The sequence below is a fragment of the Macadamia integrifolia genome, chromosome 3, assembly GCF_013358625.1.
Source record: "Macadamia integrifolia cultivar HAES 741 chromosome 3, SCU_Mint_v3, whole genome shotgun sequence".
NCBI classification, from domain to species: domain Eukaryota; kingdom Viridiplantae; phylum Streptophyta; class Magnoliopsida; order Proteales; family Proteaceae; genus Macadamia; species Macadamia integrifolia.
Genome location: NC_056559.1, coordinates 28,398,753 through 28,419,829, shown reverse-complemented (window position 1 = coordinate 28,419,829; position 21,077 = coordinate 28,398,753). Strand labels below are relative to the sequence as shown.

Sequence of the window (21,077 nt, the reverse complement as noted above, 5' to 3'; positions counted from 1 at the left end):
TTGAAAAAAAAAAAAAGGAAGAATAGTTTGTCTTATTCAAAACCCTTGGGAGAGAAGCCGATCGCGACACTCACTTTGGCAATCCAAACCTTTTACCATTGCTTTAAGCAATGACCCCTGCGGTCATCTGTGTTATCAAATATTATCACTCAAATGTCTTTAATCAAGCATTACAAGATGGAGCTGAAGTCTATCCCTCGTAATGGACCATAAACTCCACAACCATAGTCCAACAATCACCTTATTCGTCAACCAACACCCTTCAAATAGTTGGCCATCGGAGAGTGGAGGCTTCTATAACGTAAGTTCAACTCTCCTGTGTTCACCTTGTGCCATTAGATAAAACCTCTCTTCACCTTGTGCCATTAGATAGGGTAGGACCCAGAAGGGGAAAAAAAAAGTTGGCCATGTCCTGGCCTCCGCACGAATCTCAATTCACAGACTTGGAGGATCTTCAACTTTCCATACAGAACATTATCAGCTCCAAGTAAAGAAAAAGCTAAGATGGTTATCAATGGGGCATGAAGAGTCCCGTGGTCCACAAGAGACAATACTATATAATATCCAATATACCTCTTCTCCTACTTTACCTCCAATAGTTCTCCATCTCGCACAAGTGAGGTTTTCTCTTTTCCATTCTAAAAACTCAATACAAAATTGATGGTGTAGCACTCAAGGTAGATGGTAGGTACCCAGCACATTTTGTCTGTAGAAGAGCTATGAGATGCAGTTCGTCCACATCTCTGTTGTGGTTTAGTGAAAGTTGAAAATAAATTAACTAAATAAATAAAGGGTAAACAAATCTTCTTACTTCCTCTCACATCCTGATCTTGTGGGTCTTATTAATGCACTTTCCACTCAATCATGTGAATACCCCTTATGAAACTGTTTCCCGCACCACGATTGGTAAAGGGAAAGAGATTCCCTAACAATGTATGGTGTGGGAAACCCTCTACCATAGATAAAATTGTGGGTCCATCCAACTGGAGAAAAGAAAACTCCCCATGCCATGCTCCCCCTAACTCTTCCCACAGATTAAGGTTGGCTTCCTTTTGTCATCTAATGGATCATGGATGACTTTAGCATGATTGATTAAAAACTCCCCATACTCTTCCCACAGAATAAGGTTGGCCTCCTTTTGTCATCCAATGGATCACAGATGATGCCCTTAGCATGATTGATTGAACATGCCGACGAAGGTCCCAAATCATCTTTTAATGTCTAAAATATTAAAATAACTCACCTACCCAGAGAGAGGCTGGAGGGCTTTCAAATATGCGATCTTTGTAACACATCTCCTGTTTTGTTTCTAATCATCCACACTGGCACTGCACTATATTATGAATCTGAAGGGGCACAGCAGCTGGACTCTGTTCTGGAAATAAAATTTAAGTATTTGGGATGGCATTTTCTGGCTAAATTGAGTAAAAAGACAATCAAGGCTACCACATCCAGGTTTTGATGGTAAGCATTAGTATTTCCTTTGTTCTAATAAGAAGCTCATTCATGAGCTCGATGTACCATATATAAAAGGTCTAGCAGCTCGCTGCTGACATCCTCTCTTCCAAAATTGCAGATGCATCTGTTTGGATATTGTTGGTAAATGAAATTATCCTACAAGAGAACAAAGCTTCAACCAACCATAATCAGTAAATATGGGAAAATGTCATAATGTCAAAAAATAGAAACTTGATTAACATCCATAAAAACCAAAAGGGTCAACTTAAAAATAAATAATTAAGCTTTAGTAGTTGAATTTCATTCTGTTAACCTCCATTGAGGGAGCTTATATCCCACCAGTGGTCCCAATTAGTCCAAATGGACAGAGCTGGAACTTTATATAGGAAATTAATTTTGATGGCAATTGGAACTCCAGAACTTGGTTCACAACATGCTTAAGACTTGAATTGAAATGGTTTCTGTTCATGCTATCATGCAACATTTTATTGTCTAAAACCATGAGTTAGGTACTGCAAGCATACAATAACTCCAAAAAAAAAAAAAAAAAAACACTCCATCTCCCATCCATTCAAAGGGAAGAAACCAGGGGACATTTCTTTTCTTCTTTTTTCGAGTTCTTTTTTTCTCGATAGATTTCTTTTTTCTTTTCTTCGTCAATATAAACATTTTATTGATAGTATTTAAACAAATGCACTCAATGTCGGAGTGAGGAATTGCTCTTCCATGTCAAATCTCAGGTCTGAGTTGCTCAACTACCCAACCCCACCTCACCTCCCCCCTCGAACCAAGAAAGGGGGAGGAGTCTGATATCCTCTGCATCCAGAATCGAAGGGAAGACAGAACGATTCAGTACAACTGTGGATGTGGGAATACTACAAAGGCCAAAATCTATTCTTAAGGAATTTGGGGAAGCAAAATTCAATATGTAAGGCTCAAGGAAGTAGCATAAGATTGAAGAAGGGATAGTGCTTGCTCGGTGATTGCCCTGTTCCTTGCTCGTCTCACCCAATCACCAACAATTTCCTCTGCTTGGCTGTCATGGACCCCTTGCTCAAGGGCTTCTGCTGCTTCAGCAAGCTTCCCTTCGGCCAAGAAGCTCTCAACTCTACTGATAACAGACTCAATTCCATCACCAGATTGATCTTCTTTCACCTGTTTTTGTGTGTGTGTGTGTGTACGCAAGAGAGAGAGATATGCATCGTCAGTGGGTCCTGAATACCTTAAGATATGTAATCTTGTGTCAGGGATTTGTAACAACTTTAGTACATACGTACCTTTAACCAAGATGCAACATGAGCTAAAGAATGAGCCAAGATGCCACCACCACCTGATGGGATGAGACTGTAATGCCGCAGCAAACCTTTCAAGGAATCAAACTGAAAGAAGAATTTGATGTCAGAAGGATGTCAACTTTTGTTGTTCAGTTATTTGGAATGGACAACTCTGGAACTTGAATAAACTTCCAAGTCCATGATGTATGTAAGCACAGTAGAAGCGAGTTAAATGAAAAAATAAAAAATAAAAAATCAGTGTCCATGCATTTCATAATTTTCATCAGCCAGTAAAAATTATATTTGAGTACATTCCAACACAAGTACACACAAAATAGCAGTATTTATTGCTCTGCAGATCAGGTCAGATCACCTGATCCACCAACAGGATTGAATGATCCACTGTGGATACTGATCCATAACATTGATATTGCCAGAATCCTATGCCTAGTGCCATAATCATGATAGCTGTGGGTATCTTGGACACAGAACGGAGAAAGTGCAAGCATAGGAAATAAGCAGGGGCTTTTGCTTATTGGCCTCTTCCAGCTTATTAAATGACAACCAACCAGTGAAGTCCCCAGGACATGCATGGGTATATAGAGGGAGAAAGCAAGGGATCCTAGAAAGGGATTGCAGTTTTCAGACTTTCCGTGTGTCAGTTTAGATTTGCCAAACCCAACCACTCTAATCCAACTGAACACAGAGATAAAATAAGCAGGTCGTCACTGAGTTTGGCCTGTTAGCTCAATTATTAAATGGGCTGGGCCCAGGCATGGTCCCTGAACTCGATGGGCTAGTCTACCTGTTCCACATAATTTTCTTCGGATTGAGCTGACATCCGTTATGGTCGTTCACTCTATTCAAAGAATCCTCGCTACAGAAACATATGTGAGATTTTCGTCTCATACAGCTCCTCGCTTCTGTGCCTAATGATAATAATCCATGGAATAAAAAAGGATTGAAATTTCCACTTCTGAATTTCGGTTAGTTGAATCTCCCGCCCCAGTTATTATTTCAAGGGCCCACCGTAACTGCTTAATTGCCTGGTCAGTGCCACTCAAATGCATTTTCTATATACCAGAAAACTAAAACTCAAATTAATCATTAATTTTTAACAAGCTGCACATACAGGCAGAGACAACAGAGCTCAACCTGGTGAACCTTCCACCCTAATTTACGGGATGAGATAGGAGGAATAAAAGAGAGAGGGAAATGGTGTGTGTGTGTGTGTGTAAGAGAGATTTTTGGGTTGATGGGTGAGCATAAGAAAGACAGTGATTGAGATCATATAACCACCTAAAGGTTAGGATTTAGATAACCAATAGAAAAACCAGAATTGCAGTGAAGGGTTTAGAAACCAGAGTCGAGGGAAAATTGGTTCAGCCAATCAAATGTCCAGATGAGAACAATATTCTGGTCAAAGGTCACCCTTGGACTGAGGAGCCGTCCTGGAAGGTTTGATTTAAATCCGGCAGATGGATTCAACATTATGAGAGAATCCTCGTTGAGGTAGGAATCTCTATGTCTGCCGAATTGATTACCAGAATTCAGGGTTTAATGCAGTGATCAATTAAGGATCAAATAACAGATTAATCGGCAACAGAAAATAAGATCAGGATAGCCCAACAACTAGAATAAATTAGAACCAGAGAACAGGATTCAAGAAAACCAGAATTTTAGGGGAGAGTAATTTTCAGAATTCAAATCTGATGAACGAATAACCTTGTTCAAGTGCTCTGTATGACTAGAAGAATATGAGTTCAAAATATAAAGCAGGTTCAATGGAGTGATGGACAGGTTTGAAAATCCAGAGTTTTCCTATTTGAACAAGCAAACCGGTTAACAGAAAAAAAGACGACAAGATAGAATTTGAAAACAGATTCTGAAATAGGATTCAGGAAAGATAAACCAAGTTGAAAATTCTGAGATCAAGAACCACAATCAGTTTGAATGATATTTAGCTATGGACAGTTTTTAGGAAAGTAACATGCAGGAAAGGAGTCTATGAACTGAACTGATTAAGATGGAGAAATAAATTTAAAAAATTAGAATAATAAGAAAGGGACATGACCTTGAAATCACCACCAATCAAGCCTGCTGAATCACCATGCAAGGGCTAGAATTGAATCTCCACGGTACCATATTATGAATCACCACAGAACAATAAAACTGAAGAAATAATCTTTACTCAAAAAATGTGCTGGGTTTCCCCTTTACATGCTTTTATAACCAGCTATGACCTGACCACAATTAGACAGAATCAGACTCTAAAGAGGAAACTAATAAGGAAACTCCATGCACGGACTGCTATTGGAGTATCCTGAACTGACAAGGAAACTAATTAAGGAACCCAAAACACAAACTGGAACTTATATGAAGTGTCCCAGCATGACTCAACAACTGAAAAAAAAAACAAAGAGCAACGCAGTGCACGAGTCTCCCGCTACTGCAGGGTATGGGAGAGGTAAATGTACACAGCCTTACCCACTGCTTCCCAGGAGAGGCTGTCACCAAGTTTAAAACCTGCAACCAACATATTGCAATAGTGCAACTTAACGTCTTAACCGTTGCGCTGCAGCATGACTCAACAACTAACAACATTTAAAATAAAAAAGCATTGAACCATTGGTTCAAACCAAACTAAAAACTGGTTCACTTTTTAAGAACAGCAGGCCAACAAAAGAGGTTGATTTCAAACAGTCGCAGGTCATCTTTCTGTGCTTCTTATTGGCCACTAAAATCTGCATCAGAGGGGAAGTGGGATGTGTAAGTAGGAGAGAGTCTGCCTTGCTTTTTTTCAGCAGTGAGCTAACCTAGCTCACCTGTCTATATCAATTGGTGGAAAAAGGCATGTAGGAGTATTTATGCCAATATATGGGTGGGTAAGGATCATCACAGAAATGCTATTAGATATCTTTTCTGCCCATTAAAATAATTGGGAGATTTAGTTTAAAAAAAAACGGAAATCTTCTGAATTTTTTAATATAATTTTTTTTTCAAAAACATGTGGATTAAGGATTGAGGTAGGAAAGACAATTGAGAGCCAACTTGCATTTTAGAATTTCATAGAAGCGCGCTCACCACCTTTTGAAGTAAGAGAAAATTATCTAAATATTACGCTTAAGCTGCTATAGGCAATGGCTAATGCAGATCAATAACCCAAAACCTCTCAAATTAGGTTTAGTGAATAAAGCCTGCTGGCTGGACTCCAGAGACAACATGAACAAATATATGGAAAGAAGGTCATTAATGGAACTAAACAGAAATAAGATGGGAAATGGTAGAGTGAAAACTCGTTTAGAATGCATGGTAGGAATTCTTTTATTCTTCCTTCCCCTGTTAATCAGGCATCTCCTTTTCACCAAAGCCTAACATTTTATGCTCTAGTAGTATGTAATAGAGATCAAAACATGGATTGATAGGGCAGGGTATAGGAAAAGGTGGAGTTAAAACTGGAAGGCAACTAGGCAGAATAACTAGCTGGGCAAGGTGTGGGAAGGACAAGATGGACTCCATGGAATTCTCAGCCTCTGTCAGAGTGGTGACTTGACCTTGCATTCTTACTTTGTATTATTATAGTTGTGGCTGTCGTATATGCTATGAGGGCCTCGTTTTTTTATTTCTTTAGTTTCAGAAGTCACTGTCATGTGTGACTTATGTTGCCGTACTGCTTTTGATTCCATAAAATTTCATCTGTTGCTCCCCCCACCCCACCCAAAAATACAAAAACAAAAGGACCACAACAGAATAGGGATAAGAACTACGTTTTTTTTCTGGCAGAACATAAAATCAGGAAAGAAAAAATAGGCACATGCAAACTGGGGATTATGCAGGACTTTGGTTTTAGCAGGAATAGCTAGTCATATTTAATTCATAAAGGTCATATAGAAGAAGCATCAGGCACTGTCAGCAAGTATGAAATCAGTTTGAAATCAGTTCGGCAGAAACCATATGGGGATACAAGGGACAGAAAGCTCATGCTCCAGCCTACAATTACTGAACCTCGTCCTTGTGCAACAAGTAATGGAAACTTGTCCGAGTTATGGCTCCAGAAGGAAAACAGTGCAAAAAATGGAGACTTAAAACTAACCTGAGTCAGATCTGAGGTCAACTAAACTAACAATATACACTACTTATGTAAGCAAGAGAATATAAACCTAAACAAAAAACCCAAAGCAATATAGCCATACTACAGCCGTTGGCCCTCACAATTCAACCTGGCCTTCAACATGGGACTACAGATCAGAACCTTCAAATGGTCCCAAACTAGGACTCAAAGAGCAAGCAACCCTACTACTTACGCTTGCATTGATTGGATCACGTGAAAAGAACAAATCCAATAAGGAAACTCATTTTTTTGATAAATTTTACGAAAAATATTCAGTTTTGATGATTATACTTGAGCACCATTTATATGATTCTTACTGTATAAGCTCAACCGTTCTTGTTACATTGCCCACTCACATTAACTAGTTTACTCAAAAAAATCTCCTAATATTAATTATACCTACCATTCAGATATGTCCAAGTTTCAGGTTTCCTTAAGAAGCTCTTTCAGAAACAGAGCAAGTCTCACAAGACGACATACATATCAGAGACCTGGTTCCTTAATGGAACCAAAATAAACATTCTAGGATGTAATAGCATGCTACAAATTATGACCACAGCATATCACAGAAATTTAGCATTGACTTACAGTGTAAACTACTAGTCGAGCATCGTCAAAGCATTAAGATATTAAGATGAACATGCTAGCCCTATTTGTAGAGAGCAGTGCAGACTATAATCTTTATTTGTCTCCGATGGATCAACAGTATTAAAACAACAGAAATAAGTAAAACTACACCAAAGATTGCATTTCATTAGCAGTAAAAACTTCGAAAAGATGGGGTGACTATAATGAGCATCAATTAAGGTTCACATCTACTTTTAACTGTGAGAAGCTGCAAATAACTTGCCTTCTCATTCAATTGCAATTGAGTATCTGCTCCAGCCTTCAGTGTTTCTTCTGGGAGAGATGAAAGGACCAAACCTAGAAGTGAGTCTTTATCAATGCCTTCTAGATGAGCGTGCAAAACATTTATTTCAGTCTGAATTGGCAATCCTTTAGCTAGTGCATCTTCCAATGCAAGGGCTCCCTGCAAGATCCCAAAAATAATGCTAGGTTTGTCAAGATTATTATAGGAGCAATATGTCTCAACAGTACACCTCCTTAATGGCTCCATCTGGTTGCAAACGAAATGAACGGAAAGGAAGTGAAATTAGTCTTAAAATGAAAAAGGAAACTTTCTCATCATTACTTAACATGTTGTATAACCTACTTAAATTTCTTACCATATTTAGTATTTACACTTTTCAAATTCAAGGGACTTGAATGTGAAGTAAAGTAAAATTTAATAGCCAAATTTGGAATTACTTGGGGTTAGTGAGACAGTCATATTGGGTAATGATTACAAAAGTTACTTGTTTAGATTTGAAAGTTTCACTACACTGCCCCTCATTTCCCCTGAACCAGACAGAGCCAATAGGACAAACATAGTAGAAAAGACATTTACCAGTGCAAGCCTGTGAACAGAGTGAGTTTGGCGAGCCTCTTCGGATCGAGCATAAAATGCCATGCATAAGGCATTTATCTGAAATAAATAATTAATAAATCAAAAGGAATAGCTATCTGAATTAAATTAGTTTTTATAAATAAATTAAGGTGGTCTTATAGCTCAAATGATGGAAGAATAAGCAAATACACAGCATATGAAGTATAAAAGCAGAATAAGAAACTCAAGAGTTGCCTCAAGCATAGCAGTTAAAGACCAACTTAAGGGCATTCTAAGTCTAATAGGATGTACTAAATAGGTTAAAAACATTAGAGAATACTGCAAAATATCAAGGGTCAGACACTCAGAGTTATATCCCATGGTTACAATTACAATACATAGCTAAAAAAGAAATTGTATGTAGGTAAGGGGCATCTCATGATTGTGTAGAAGCCATACATTCAGATTTGCTTCTGCCATTTTTTCAATCTGTGATGCTTTCTCACTTGCAATAGCTGCAGCCAGTTCTGCTTTTGCCAACTCCTGAACCTTCTTCAGCTGCAATTCTACTTCGTTTTCCTGCAGACACCATATATTAGTAATTCAAATTTAGTGATCTGAAGCTATTGAACTATGTATCCAATCTTTTAAAACTGCGGAAACAAAATCTCACCTTGCGTTCCAGTTCCATCTTAAGATTCTCTTCTGCTTTTTCTTGAAGTGACTTGATATTAGCTAGATTCTTTGCTTTTTCTTTGTTTAACTCCTGAAAGATAAGAATATAATGGTCAAAGCAAGTGATGAAATATGCTGACCATTACTATGATACTGTGCAATGGACATTGTACAACATCCTACTGATGCTTCTGATTGCTTCTACAATAGCCTATAAAGAGCGGGCTAAGCTACACAGCAGCTGCTGTACATTGTGCAAAATAGTTGATGCAAATTTATATAACTTGAAAAGAGATTTAAAGGTGACAAATGGTAACAACTGCACATATCTACCTTAATATTCTTAACTACTAGAGAAAAAACTTGAAGAACCACTGATCTAGACAAAGTAAGATGTAGATGACCGTGAAGGTGGCACTCAGAAAGAGTAGAACTCCATTCATGCAACTAGAATTAGGACACAATTTTTCCCATTCATTCTAAAGTATCCCATTGCCACTGAATAGCCAAAGAACACGATTATTTCCTTAAGGAGCAATGTATCCAGCCATTTTTTCTATTCCCTTTCTTTCACGCAAATTTTATTCAACATGTACCTCATAGATATAAGCTACATGATGCACTCATAATAATTACAGTGGGCCCCAAAATAATACACCAAGGTGTCATGTTCCAGTTCAACCAAGTTTGAGAGTGCAGGATGGTATGGTTTTCCGAACAAAGTTGAAAACTTGTAAATTTAAGCACAACTATGCTTCTGAACATATTTAATAATGGGATTTTTTTTGCTGGGGGAGGGGGGGTGTAGACACTAATTTTCAACATAGTAAAATGGGTAAAAGAAGCATGAGTAAGCAATGAAATGAAAAACATGACCAACAACACACTTGAGCTGACGAATAAGGATGAAGAAATGGCAGTAGAACTTAAAAGAAAAGAAATGATGATAATTGTTATCAATACAACCTTATCCAATATCGCTGCCTCTTCGGCATACATAAGCTCCCTAGCCCGTGCATCCTTTAGTTCTTTCTCATACTTTTCCTAAAATGCATAATAAAAATTGGGAAGAACAAAAGATGTAAAAAAATACTTAAACATTCATTATTTATCAAAAGAAAAAATATTTAAACATTTATGGAAAAACCCATCAGATCAAAATATAATCATTTTGAATTATTTAGATTAATGATCTGTAAATCAAACCTTCAACGTCCTCCTTTCTTCAGTAAAAACACGAGCATCCAACTCTGCTTGCGTTTTTTCCGCAGCATGAATAGCTTCTAAGAAATCAAGAACCAACTTCCCATCCTCAGAAATGTAAGCATTCTTCAAATCATCAGTCACTCCTAATGAAGCCTTTAGTGGTACAAAAAAACAAAATTTAACATAAGCAAATAATGTGTTAGTTCTAGGACGGATGCTAAGTATATGCATGAACTATAATAGCAAATAGAGGATGCAAACTAGGGTGTTAATCGGTTCGGTTCCAGTGTAGACAGTTCGATTCGGTTCGGTGCAATATTTTTAGGTAAAACCAAAACCGAGTCATTTAATAAATGGTTTCATATAATAAAACCAAAATTATCGGTTTTCTTATGTTTTCTAATTTTTTATCCAAACAACTTCTTTACCTTAAATTTTTTAGTGAATGGATGTAAATTGTAACATTGAATTGAATTGTTTATTGTTATATGATTTTTTTAAATAGTTGTTTAAGGTAAACTTAAATGTTTTTAACACTGAATGACTAAAACTTACTATGTAAATGTTAATCCGTTTAACGGTTTACCAACGGTTTAAACTTTAAAACCAAAACCGGATCACGGTTTCAATTTTAAAACCAAAACCGAACCATTTAATAAACGGTTTCATGGTTCCGGTGTAAACGGTTCGGTTCGATTTCGGTAAATGGTTTCGATTTCAAATTCACATCCTTAGACTATGGTAAAAGCTCTTTCTATAAACTAACCTCTTTTTTGGGGGAGAAGGGTGCATAACCCTCTCCACTTGAGGAAATCTCAGGTTTTCTTTCATCCTTTTCCTGTAGAAAATATGCATCAAGAAGGGCACTTGATGGCTCTGCATCTTTACCTAGTTTATCCTGAAGGAAGGGAAAAAATAGCACTATTGAAATTACTTCTGACAGAAACCAAAAAATAGTTCTGCAAATACTGTGCAAAAAGTTTTAAATTGATACTCTCAATAATACAAGAAACAAGTTGGTACAGAATAAAACAAGTATAGCCAGCACCTCTAAGACCAACTTTTGATTGGTAATACTGCCTTCAATTTGGTCCGAATTCATTCATTGAATCCTATTATTCAATACAATTTGATGCTCAGCCAATACAGATTCATCTGTGAGTTGCATTCTAGCTGGAATCAGTTATGACTCAGCTACTGAGTCTTAAAATCGGTTACGATTCAAACAATTCATGATGTTGATCAAAGCTTGAAGAAGAAGAGAAAAACAAGAGTCCGAAAACACTGTTCAAGTGAATAGTTTTTTTCTCAGAAAGTTTTGGTCTTCAAAAGTATCTTCTAAAAGTATGCCAACTGCCCCATCTAATTTGGATGGAAGAAGTCCAGAATAGTTCCAAGATCTGCCTATCAATTTCAGCAAGACTTGTTTCTCTTTTTGGTTTTCCTTGGTTAGCAAGTTAGACACAAATTAGAAAGTCTTGTTTCAGCCCATTAGTTTCATTTTTGTTATTTCTTTATGTCCAAGTTTTTTATGGCTATTTAAAACCAATTTATCATAATGAAAAAAAGAATTGAAGTTTATGAAAAATTGAGTGTTTACTCATGGCTGAGAAAACTTTTACCTTGATGGGTGAGATACCCAAAACCTGAGGGGTGAGATGCTCATTCACTAATTCTTCTTCCCCCTTCTCAACCCCACCATCAAATTCTCTTTCTTTTCTTATTTTCCTCTTATTTGTTTGCTGCAAGAGAGTGTTTGAGTGATCAAAGCAAGTTTGTTGAAGCCTAGAAGCACCATTTAAAGACCAGCTTGAAGGCGGCCAAGAAAAGAATTGATTGCAGCCTTATTGTCAAGGTTCTGAGGGAGATCAACCAAGGCCTGTAGTTGCTGTACTGCAGAGTTTCCATAAAGCTTGTTTTTTCATTCTTCAAGCATAACTTCCTAACAAGCCATCAGTTGAGGTTCATCTTCTAAAGGATAGTTGGGCATCATGCAAGGGACCTTTGCTCCAAATTTGTGCTCCATCAAAGTAGTGGTTTGTGAGTTCTCGAATTTCTCCCTATTCGGCCAGATTTTAAGATCCTGCCTAGGATTAGGATCACTTGTGATTCTAGTCTTACATTAATTCATATGATTCTTTAAGATAGCAACCCAGTTAATTAGGCAGAAATTAGTCAAACTCGGTCACAACAAAACTCATTCTTATGGTTTCCTGGTTGCTTTCCGATTCTTTACATTTTCTATAACCCCTCTTTGCAGTTTTGAGTTTCTTTGAACCAGAATTGGGAATTTCAAGCTTTTTCTTCCCTAAAACCCAAAACTCAGAACTTCTCCATCAAATATGCCATGGAATTGATCCCATTTGTTACCTTTATTTTAATATAGGAATGGATTTGACAACCAAACCAGCCCCAAACTGCAGGAACTTTTAAACTAAGAACAACCAAAACCAATAGCAAACTTATAGCAGAAAATCAGACTTCAGCCACAAACCAGAATTGATAAACGATCTCAATGAACAGTAACCAGAAGCGAAATAAATCAGCAGCAGTCTTAGGATTAACCCAGAAATTTTAACAACAATAAAACACCTCCAGCAGGTTCAGATCACAGATGCTAATAGTCCAGAATGTCACAGTAACACGGAGCAGAAAACAGAATCTAAATCTGTGCAGATTTGACAATCGGCCAGAATTGCTTGACAGTTCACTTCAGCAGATCCAGTAGTCTGATTGACCCCAAAATTGGATCGATCCTCCCTCTGGGTAGGATTATCCTTCGATCAAAATATGGAGGCCATCGGATGGCTGGTTCTCCAAAAACAGCTAGGCCAATAGGACGGAAAACAGAGAAAACCAACCCAGAAATCTGCAGAGAAGTTTGATCACTTACCTGAACTGTTGGAGAAGAGAATCCAATAAGAAAACCAGATAAGAAAAGACCCACAAGGACTTCTCGCCGCAGAGTGTCGATTGGATCACACCCCAATCCCTAACCCTTAATCAGACACAAAGGTATAGCCATGGAATAAACCCAGCGGCAGCAGCATGAAGCTTCTCTTTTTTTTAATTGTAAAAATCGTCTCCCTATGATGAGAGCTCTCCTTTATTTATAATAATGATGGGGAGGGTTTACAAGTAATAGTAACTCAGAGTTACTAAATCTAAGTTACTAAAAATTGATTACAAGAAGTTACTAAAAACTGAAAATTAGAATCTAATGAAAATAGAAACTAGTCTAGACAGAAATTAGAAACTAATTTAGGTACTGAAATTAGAAACTAAATAACCCCATCTAAAAAGGAAACTAAAGAAAAGGAAACAAATCACTGAATCCCGCATGCAACCTTAGAACCCCTAGTTTAGACTCATAAAAGTAGCCCAATACACTCCAAACCACATGGACCGAAGGCCCAACACGTATACAACCCAACCGTAAGATTATTCCTAATAAAACAAGCCTAGTTTGGTGAAGAATCTGCATCATATTTTCCCTGATTTAAAAGCTTCAGATGGAGGTGATTTGAAGAGGTTTTGGTGGAGACTTTGATTTCTTGGTTTTCTTAATTGCTTGTGGCTGTTACTCTTAACTCATTTTATGGAAAAGTTTATTTAGGAATTACCGAATAAGCTTCCAAACAACATTCATGGTTTTCAGTTAATGGTTAGGCATTAAATTAAAAGGATATTAGTTCATTCGTTATTTCATTTATTTGAGATTTTTTCTGTAAGTTTCTGCAATTTTCCTATTGGTTTGGGGAATAATTTTGAAGCTACATTTTATGGTTTGAATCCCGATTCGATTCAACACCACCTTATTGGGATTCTCTAATTCCATTTGACATTGACAACTATGATTGGTAATATTCTTTGACAATTTACATTGGAAATCAGTGCAGGAGCGGTGATAAGTCCCGTAGGCACTTGGTCTCAATGTTTAAAACAAGATCAGAACAGCTAACATGCAAACCCACTGATGGTTCACAGCTCACAATAAGCCCAAACATGAAATGCACCTGAAACCAGTAAAGACTAAAGATCATAGTTGACAAATTTGGATTCGGGAATCATTCGGAAGGCGTAAAATATGGAATGATTCATTTTGTTACTTCTAAAAAGTTAAAAAAGCGGACATAAACAAAATTCGGATTAATTTGTGAACAATCTGTTTACCTATAAAAAAAAAAAAATCAGGCGAAAGATTCAGATGTTAATGTTTCATATTTTCTGTACCTATTCCACCCGTCTTTCTATTCTTATGACTGCCAATTTGGTAGCTGATGTATGGTGGATCCAGCCCATGTCATTCATTCTTGTTTGTTCACTTGTATGGTTGTTCTAATAGTATATCTCCTTTGATCATTCCACCATCTAAGAGTGATGTAGATTCATCACCAAAAATATGCTTGTTTTATTAGGAATAAACCTATGGTTGGGATCCATACATGTTGGGCCTTTGATCCCATGTGTTCTGAGTGTAATACACCACTTTTATGGACCTTAACTAAGGGCTTTAAGGTTGAATACGGGATTAACTAGTTTGTTTCCTTTTTCATTAGTTTCCTTTTTAGTTGGGTGGTTCAATTTAAGTTATATTTTTTCATCAAAATTGTTCGAGCTTTAGGAGCCTCCTCTTCTTTATTTATAATGTTGATGGGGGAGGGAATTACAAAATAGAAGATTCTTTAAAAGGAAACCACAAACAACTCCTAAAACAGTACTTCTAAAACTGAAAATAGAAACTAAGTAAAAGGAAACTAATGACTTGACTCCGCCTCCTCTTCTTTATTTATAATGTTGATGGGGGAGGGGGGGAAATTACAAAATAGAAGGTTCCTTAAAGGAAACCACAAACAAACTCCTAAAATAGTACTTTTTAAAACTGAAAATAGAAACTAAGTAAAAGGAAACTAATGACTTGACTCCTAAGAAAACAATATAACTTAAATTGAACCCAACTAGAAAGGAAGCTAATGAAAAAGAAAACAAACTAGTTAATCCCGTATTCAACCTTAAAGGCCTTAGTTTAGGCCTATAAAAGTGGCCTATTACACTCAAAACACATGGGATTAAAGGCTCAACATGAATGGAACGCCTAGGCTTATTCCTAATAAAACAAGCCTATTTTGGTGATGAATCTGCATAAAGGAGACCATCAGCTGATGAGGGACATCCCTTAATAGTCATACTCTTGCCAGCACCTCTGTGGACTACTCTTACTCTCAAGATTAGTTAGAGAGAGCTAGATGATCTTATAGCCTAAGTAGTTCCATGAAGAGCTCATTTTGAGTGGTTAGCAAAGGGTTCCATGGACCTTGCTGAAAGACCCAGAAACATGTATGTTGTATAATTGAAGGACAAAAAAATACTATTTAACTGGTCCCCTTGCGGGGAAATCATCATTAGATGGTGAAAGCTGTAGCTCCTGGGTCCAGAGCCAAGGTTAGAAAGGGTTGCTCACCACAATCAATGTCATTTCCCTTGTACGTAACCACTTATAAGTCAGGTACTTGGGCTTCTGAACTGACGGAGCAAAATCTTTGAAACAAGTTAAACCCACATCCAAGAAGCATGAAACATAGAAGGAAGGCAATCGCTATAAATAGGAGAGGAAGGCTAGGCAGTATGAAAAACATAGCACTTTAGTCCCACATCAAATAGACATAAAACAATAGGAGGCAACCCCTATAAATCGGGAAAACTTTTTTATTCCAAGTTGATCTCCATCATTCCAAGCGGTGATCCCTGCTTTCGTTTCTTCTACCAAAACAATATCATCAACAAAAAGCATACACCAAGGAACCTGATCTTGAATGTCTCTGGTTAGATCATCTATGATAAGCACAAACAAATAAGGGCTTAAAGCTGATTGATGTAACCTGACCATTATATATACCTTTAACTATGTCCACCTATTTACTTGAAACCCATTTCTTCTTTAGTACTGCCAAAATAACTCTCCAAGGCCACTATCATAAGCTTTTTCTAAGTCAATAAAGACTATATGGAGATCCTTCTTGCAATCTCTAGATTTTTACTTGAGTCTTCCAAGTGAAAAGTTTTTTTCATGGATCTTTGTAGCACAAAACCAAATTGGTTTTATGTAACAGTAGTTTCTTGTCTCAGGCGAGTTTCAATAACTCCCTCCCATAACTTCATAGCATGACTAATTAATCTTATGCCTCTATAGTTATTATAACTTTGACTCATTAGTTTTATATCTCTATAGTTATTACAGCTTTGAATACCACTTTTATTTTTATAAATTGGCACCACAATGCTTCTCCTCCATTCATCTAGAATTTTCTTTGTGCTCATATTCTTTTTAAACAACTTGGTTAGCCAAGATAAACCACATAATCCTAATCTCTTCCACACTTCAATTGGGACCCCATCTGGACCAAGTGGCTTGCCTACTTTCGTCCTCCTTAGAGATTCTTTTACTCTAGCCTCCAGGCAACCTAATTTCCAAATATATCGACAACATGTGGTGTCTTGATGAGTAATGCAACTTTCTGAGGCACTATTAGTCGAAGTATCTTCATTTAGCAAGGTGTTGAAATGATTTTTTCATCTCATCTTAATGTCCTCATCGCTTACCATTACTTCATCATCCTCACTTTTAATGCATCTAACCTAATCAAAATATCTACTTTACCTTTCCCTCATTTTAGACATCTTATAGATAGCATTTTCCCCTTCCATTCATTTTAGCTATTGATGGTTGTTTCCCCTTCACCTCATTATGCAAGCTAAAATTCTCATCCAAGTTTGGAACATCTCATTCGAATGGATGTCGTAAATCTAATGACACACTTTGTATGAGCTTGCAAGAGAGGACTCTAAGGGCCCATCCCGATCATGCAATTTAATTATTCTCTTTGTTATAATGTGGTCCTGTACTTTTTTGTAGTACTAGCGTGTTCCTACATGTAGTCGTACTTACTTGATTTCTTATCTAAAACATTTTAATTCAGTGAAAAAAAAATCAATGGAATTTTAGCAACAACACAATTTGCATGAAAAAGTAAAAAGTTCAAATGTAGCCAACCACACAATTTAGAAGAAAACAGATGAAAGATATGTTCATACCTCTGGAATGTCATTTGTGGAAAGCTGATGAACTGGAGTTGTTTTACTCTCAGCTTCTTCAGGAACTGCCTTTGTGTCAGGAAAAATAGGTGCAGTGTCATCTCCCTTGTTATGTTCCTTGCTAGCTTCTGCATGCGTAAAACCATTTCCAATGTTTTTCAAATCAGAACCTTCTTCAACTGATATATCAGAATGAGGACTTTGACCATCAAGTGTGGTACTATCTTGATGAGAACTTGGAAATTCATCAGAATGAGGACTTAGACTATCAACTGTGATACTATCTTGATGAGAACTTGGAAATTCTTTCTCTTGAACAGGAATTGTATCTTCCACAGGTGACACTTCCACTTTATCCTGGACCTGGTTTACATCTTCCTTTGTTCTCAGATCCTGAGAAGTAGGAAGATCCAGGTGAACCTCATTGTTTTCGCCAATATGTCCCACGTCAGTTCTTGAACCGGTTGTCCCTTGATTGTTTTTATGAAAAACTTGTTCTCCTAAACTTTCAGTGCCCTTCGGAATTTCATTATCACCGCCATACTTAGTCTCTATAGAAAAATAATCTTTGAAAGGAGGTTGACCTAAATAGCCAGTTTGATAAGCTGCCACGACAACAGCACCAACTGCAATACTTCCAATGACAACTTTTGAGATATTACTCCCTGATTCAGGTGGTTTGCCTGCGGAACCAGCTCTTTGTGATGCATTTTGTTGAGATGCAACTGACAATTCTTTTCTCGAAATAAGCCAAAATGGTTTCTGCAGGGGTTGGGGAGCAGATAAAGGCATAAATAATAAACTCTGCTTACAAACAATTGTTGTTTTCAACTACAATTGAGGAAGAACGGCATACAATACAAATATATTGTTCTGAGCCTTTTACTAAAAACAAATCTAGTAAGCATCCATCCTCAAGAAGGGGGAAGATTAATTTTAAATATTTTTTATTTCCCCACCCACAATTTAACTGCAGTAGCAAAGCCCCAAAACATGTTCGTATTGTGTATTTGGGTTGTAATGCTCCATCTGTGAAGTTTCTCCTGAAACTAGCAAAACCCTTATCGAAACCCAAGCATTTCTTTTTATCAAATATTCAGGAACTACGATTGCCCAAAAATTCCATTGAAAAACATATATTGACATGAGTCAAAACAAGAAGTTGACAAGCTTCTCGGAAGTGATATAAACATAAAATATTCCTAGGGATTTGGTAAGTTGATAATTAGCTGATTATCTGGAAGCATGAAATGTAATTTAAATTTCGGTTAAAGAGGTCATGAAATCGTATTCGCTGCACATACAAATACAATACCTTCTTGCAGCAATGTATAAGGCAAAAAGCAAGTTGTTAGGAAGCCAATCCAATATGTCAAGGTGACCAACCAAACAAAAAAAGTATGAACAAAATTAAACGATATACAATAGAAACACGCCCGAGTTATACATGCCTGGGTTGTAATCTGCCTAGGGATCCGCCTTACAGATCTGCTGCTAGAAAACTCTAAAATGCACCTGTCAAGGTAAATTACATGTCACACTCTTCTTCTTGTAATGCTTCAAGATGGTCAAAATAACTGTTCATATTATCACTTGAGAAAACATTTTAACACCGCGAACGTAATGTAAGTACTAATAATTAACAAGGAAATCCCCATTTAAGCAATTCAAGGCTTCAAGCATTGAAGTATTAGAAGTACGAGTGAAGCGTTCAGGGAAAGAAACCCTACAAGGCAGCGCATTCGGACAATGGTATAGAGAATAAATAAGCGAATGAAGGGAAACATTTATTGAATTGAAGTGGATCAAACCATTGATGTGTGAGCTTCAAATGACTTAAAGGAAGAAAACCAGAGAGGATTGTTTGTAATTTGTACCTTCGCATCATCGTCGATGTCTGGGATAAAGCTGGAGATGGAGCGAGGTGGGCGAGTCCAGCTGCTGCTACTTTTGATTTTATTGATAACTTCCCCCCATTGAAGACTTTTTCTTGAGGTTCGAACTTCGAAGGCTGCAAAATTGCAGGGTAGACTCTCTCTTTCCCTTGTCCAGATTCCAGAATCGACAGTGTTGCTGGAAAATCCCTCGCTAACAAGGAGGGACTGCAGGGAATTTTCATTTTTGAGTCTCTACTCTTGGGAGATGGCCCCACAATGGCGGTGTAGCAGAACAGCGGTTGTTCCTTGGGTCTACGGTGATGGGCCTGGCATGTCCAATCGGCCCAGTAGCATTATTTGGGCCACGCCAGGGCCGCTGAGACTTTTGGCCCGTCTCTATTTTTCTTCTGTTTTTTCTTTTCCTTTTTTCTGACCGAATGGTCCCTAATCGCGTGCTACTACAGCAGCATGCGGGTCAATAGGAGGGTAGGTGAAGACATTAACCATCTTAAGAGTGGAAAAGTCTTTTAAAAAAACCAGATGTTCTCCAAGATGCTCTAATTTGACAAATTGAAAATAGAAGGAAAGTTGATATTTGGTTGATGGATGAATTCCAATCTTACCTCGATATAACAAGGAGAGGCACTAGTGGTTCCACGGATAGAGATTGCAATAGTGATTTTAGATGTGAGAATTTTGTTTCCATCCATTGTCTCAATTTTTTTTCAATGTATTCCACGAAATATGAGTTGTGTAACATATGCTCTAGCTAGCTAGGAAGGTCCTATCTCTCATGTGTGCGACAAATTGAATGTTATCCATTATGTGGTTTTATGATATTTGCTTGCCAAAAGCTGCACAAATGATGCTTTTCAGTTAAATTTTCATCTACCAATAAAAAAAAAAGATATTAAAAAATTATTTGGTAAATAATTTTTAAAAATTGGCATAAAAAAAATGTGTACATTGATAATACAGTACTTTTTTATTATTATTATTAACCAAGTTGTCCGAGCCAGCTTACATGCACCTCGACTAATATTCGAAGAAACTAGCACAACAACCCACCGCCACGATCTCCAATAAACAATACTTGTTTGATTGAGTTCTTTTATTAAAACCTGGGAGAAAAAATTATGAGCATTTTATTTTCATAGTATAAATATGAGCATTTTTTTTTTTTGTTTGGGTTGAAATTAGCATATATTTACTATGCAATAGGCATGGACATCACCTAATAAATAATATAAAAAATATATCGTTATTGCCCCATATTCACTTTTGTTATTATAAAAAAAATGTTTCGAATCAATTTTAAACCAACAAATCGTTGACTCTAGACCTATTGAATAGTTTTAAATCTTCACAAAAAAAAAATAATACTTTTAAATCAATAAATTACTGAATTAATAAAATCAATTATGAACAAAAACAAGATTAACAGAATACACAAACCAATTAAACAAAATATTACCGATATAGAATAATAAATACCAACAACAAACAAAAAACCGATAATAAATTGTGTAACTAGAGTTATTGATATTTAACCAAAGCCTATTCGAACTTGAAACTGATTAATAATTGGTTATAATCATTTAAACTAAAATCAACTAATTCACACCCTCACACACATACGGAAACTCCTATAATGTCTTTTTTTTGGGGGGTGAAGAATACTACCTTGATAATATAAGAAACATCTAGACACAACAAGTGTGGAAAGACTGTGTTGCTCCCGCCCTGCATGGTGCTGAAGATACTATTATGGGCCCTTCCATTACCCTGTGCACTGGCCTATACCTGAGCCAGCAGGGTAGGGCTTATAGTATTTTTTTTTTTTTTTAAGTCACAGTATTTTTTAATTATGCCCATCCAACATTATTGCCCCACAATTCGAACCGTTGGGCCATTATCAGCCCTAAACTAAACGACCATTAAACTGTCTCATCTGGTGC

At 36.9% G+C, this 21,077-nt stretch overlaps 1 protein-coding gene across 2 annotated transcripts; it reads right to left on the bottom strand.

Annotated features, from left to right (window-relative positions):
* Positions 1–2,105: 2,105 nt before the first annotated feature.
* Positions 2,106–19,376, bottom strand: LOC122074405 (MICOS complex subunit MIC60). 2 transcript variants are annotated; one of them, XM_042639225.1, is made up of 12 exons: positions 19,120–19,376; positions 18,694–18,757; positions 17,243–18,004; positions 10,917–11,048; positions 10,151–10,303; positions 9,911–9,988; positions 8,943–9,035; positions 8,729–8,848; positions 8,291–8,368; positions 7,694–7,873; positions 2,736–2,837; positions 2,106–2,613 (listed from the first exon to the last, which is right to left on the bottom strand). In XM_042639225.1, the coding sequence occupies exons 1-12, from the start codon at positions 19,359–19,361 to the stop codon at positions 2,380–2,382; spliced, it is 2,238 nt and encodes a 745-aa protein (XP_042495159.1). In that variant the 5' UTR covers positions 19,362–19,376; the 3' UTR covers positions 2,106–2,379. The 2 variants fall into 2 exon arrangements, with proteins under 2 accessions (XP_042495159.1, XP_042495160.1); XM_042639226.1 differs by lacking the exon at positions 10,917–11,048.
* Positions 19,377–21,077: the final 1,701 nt, after the last annotated feature.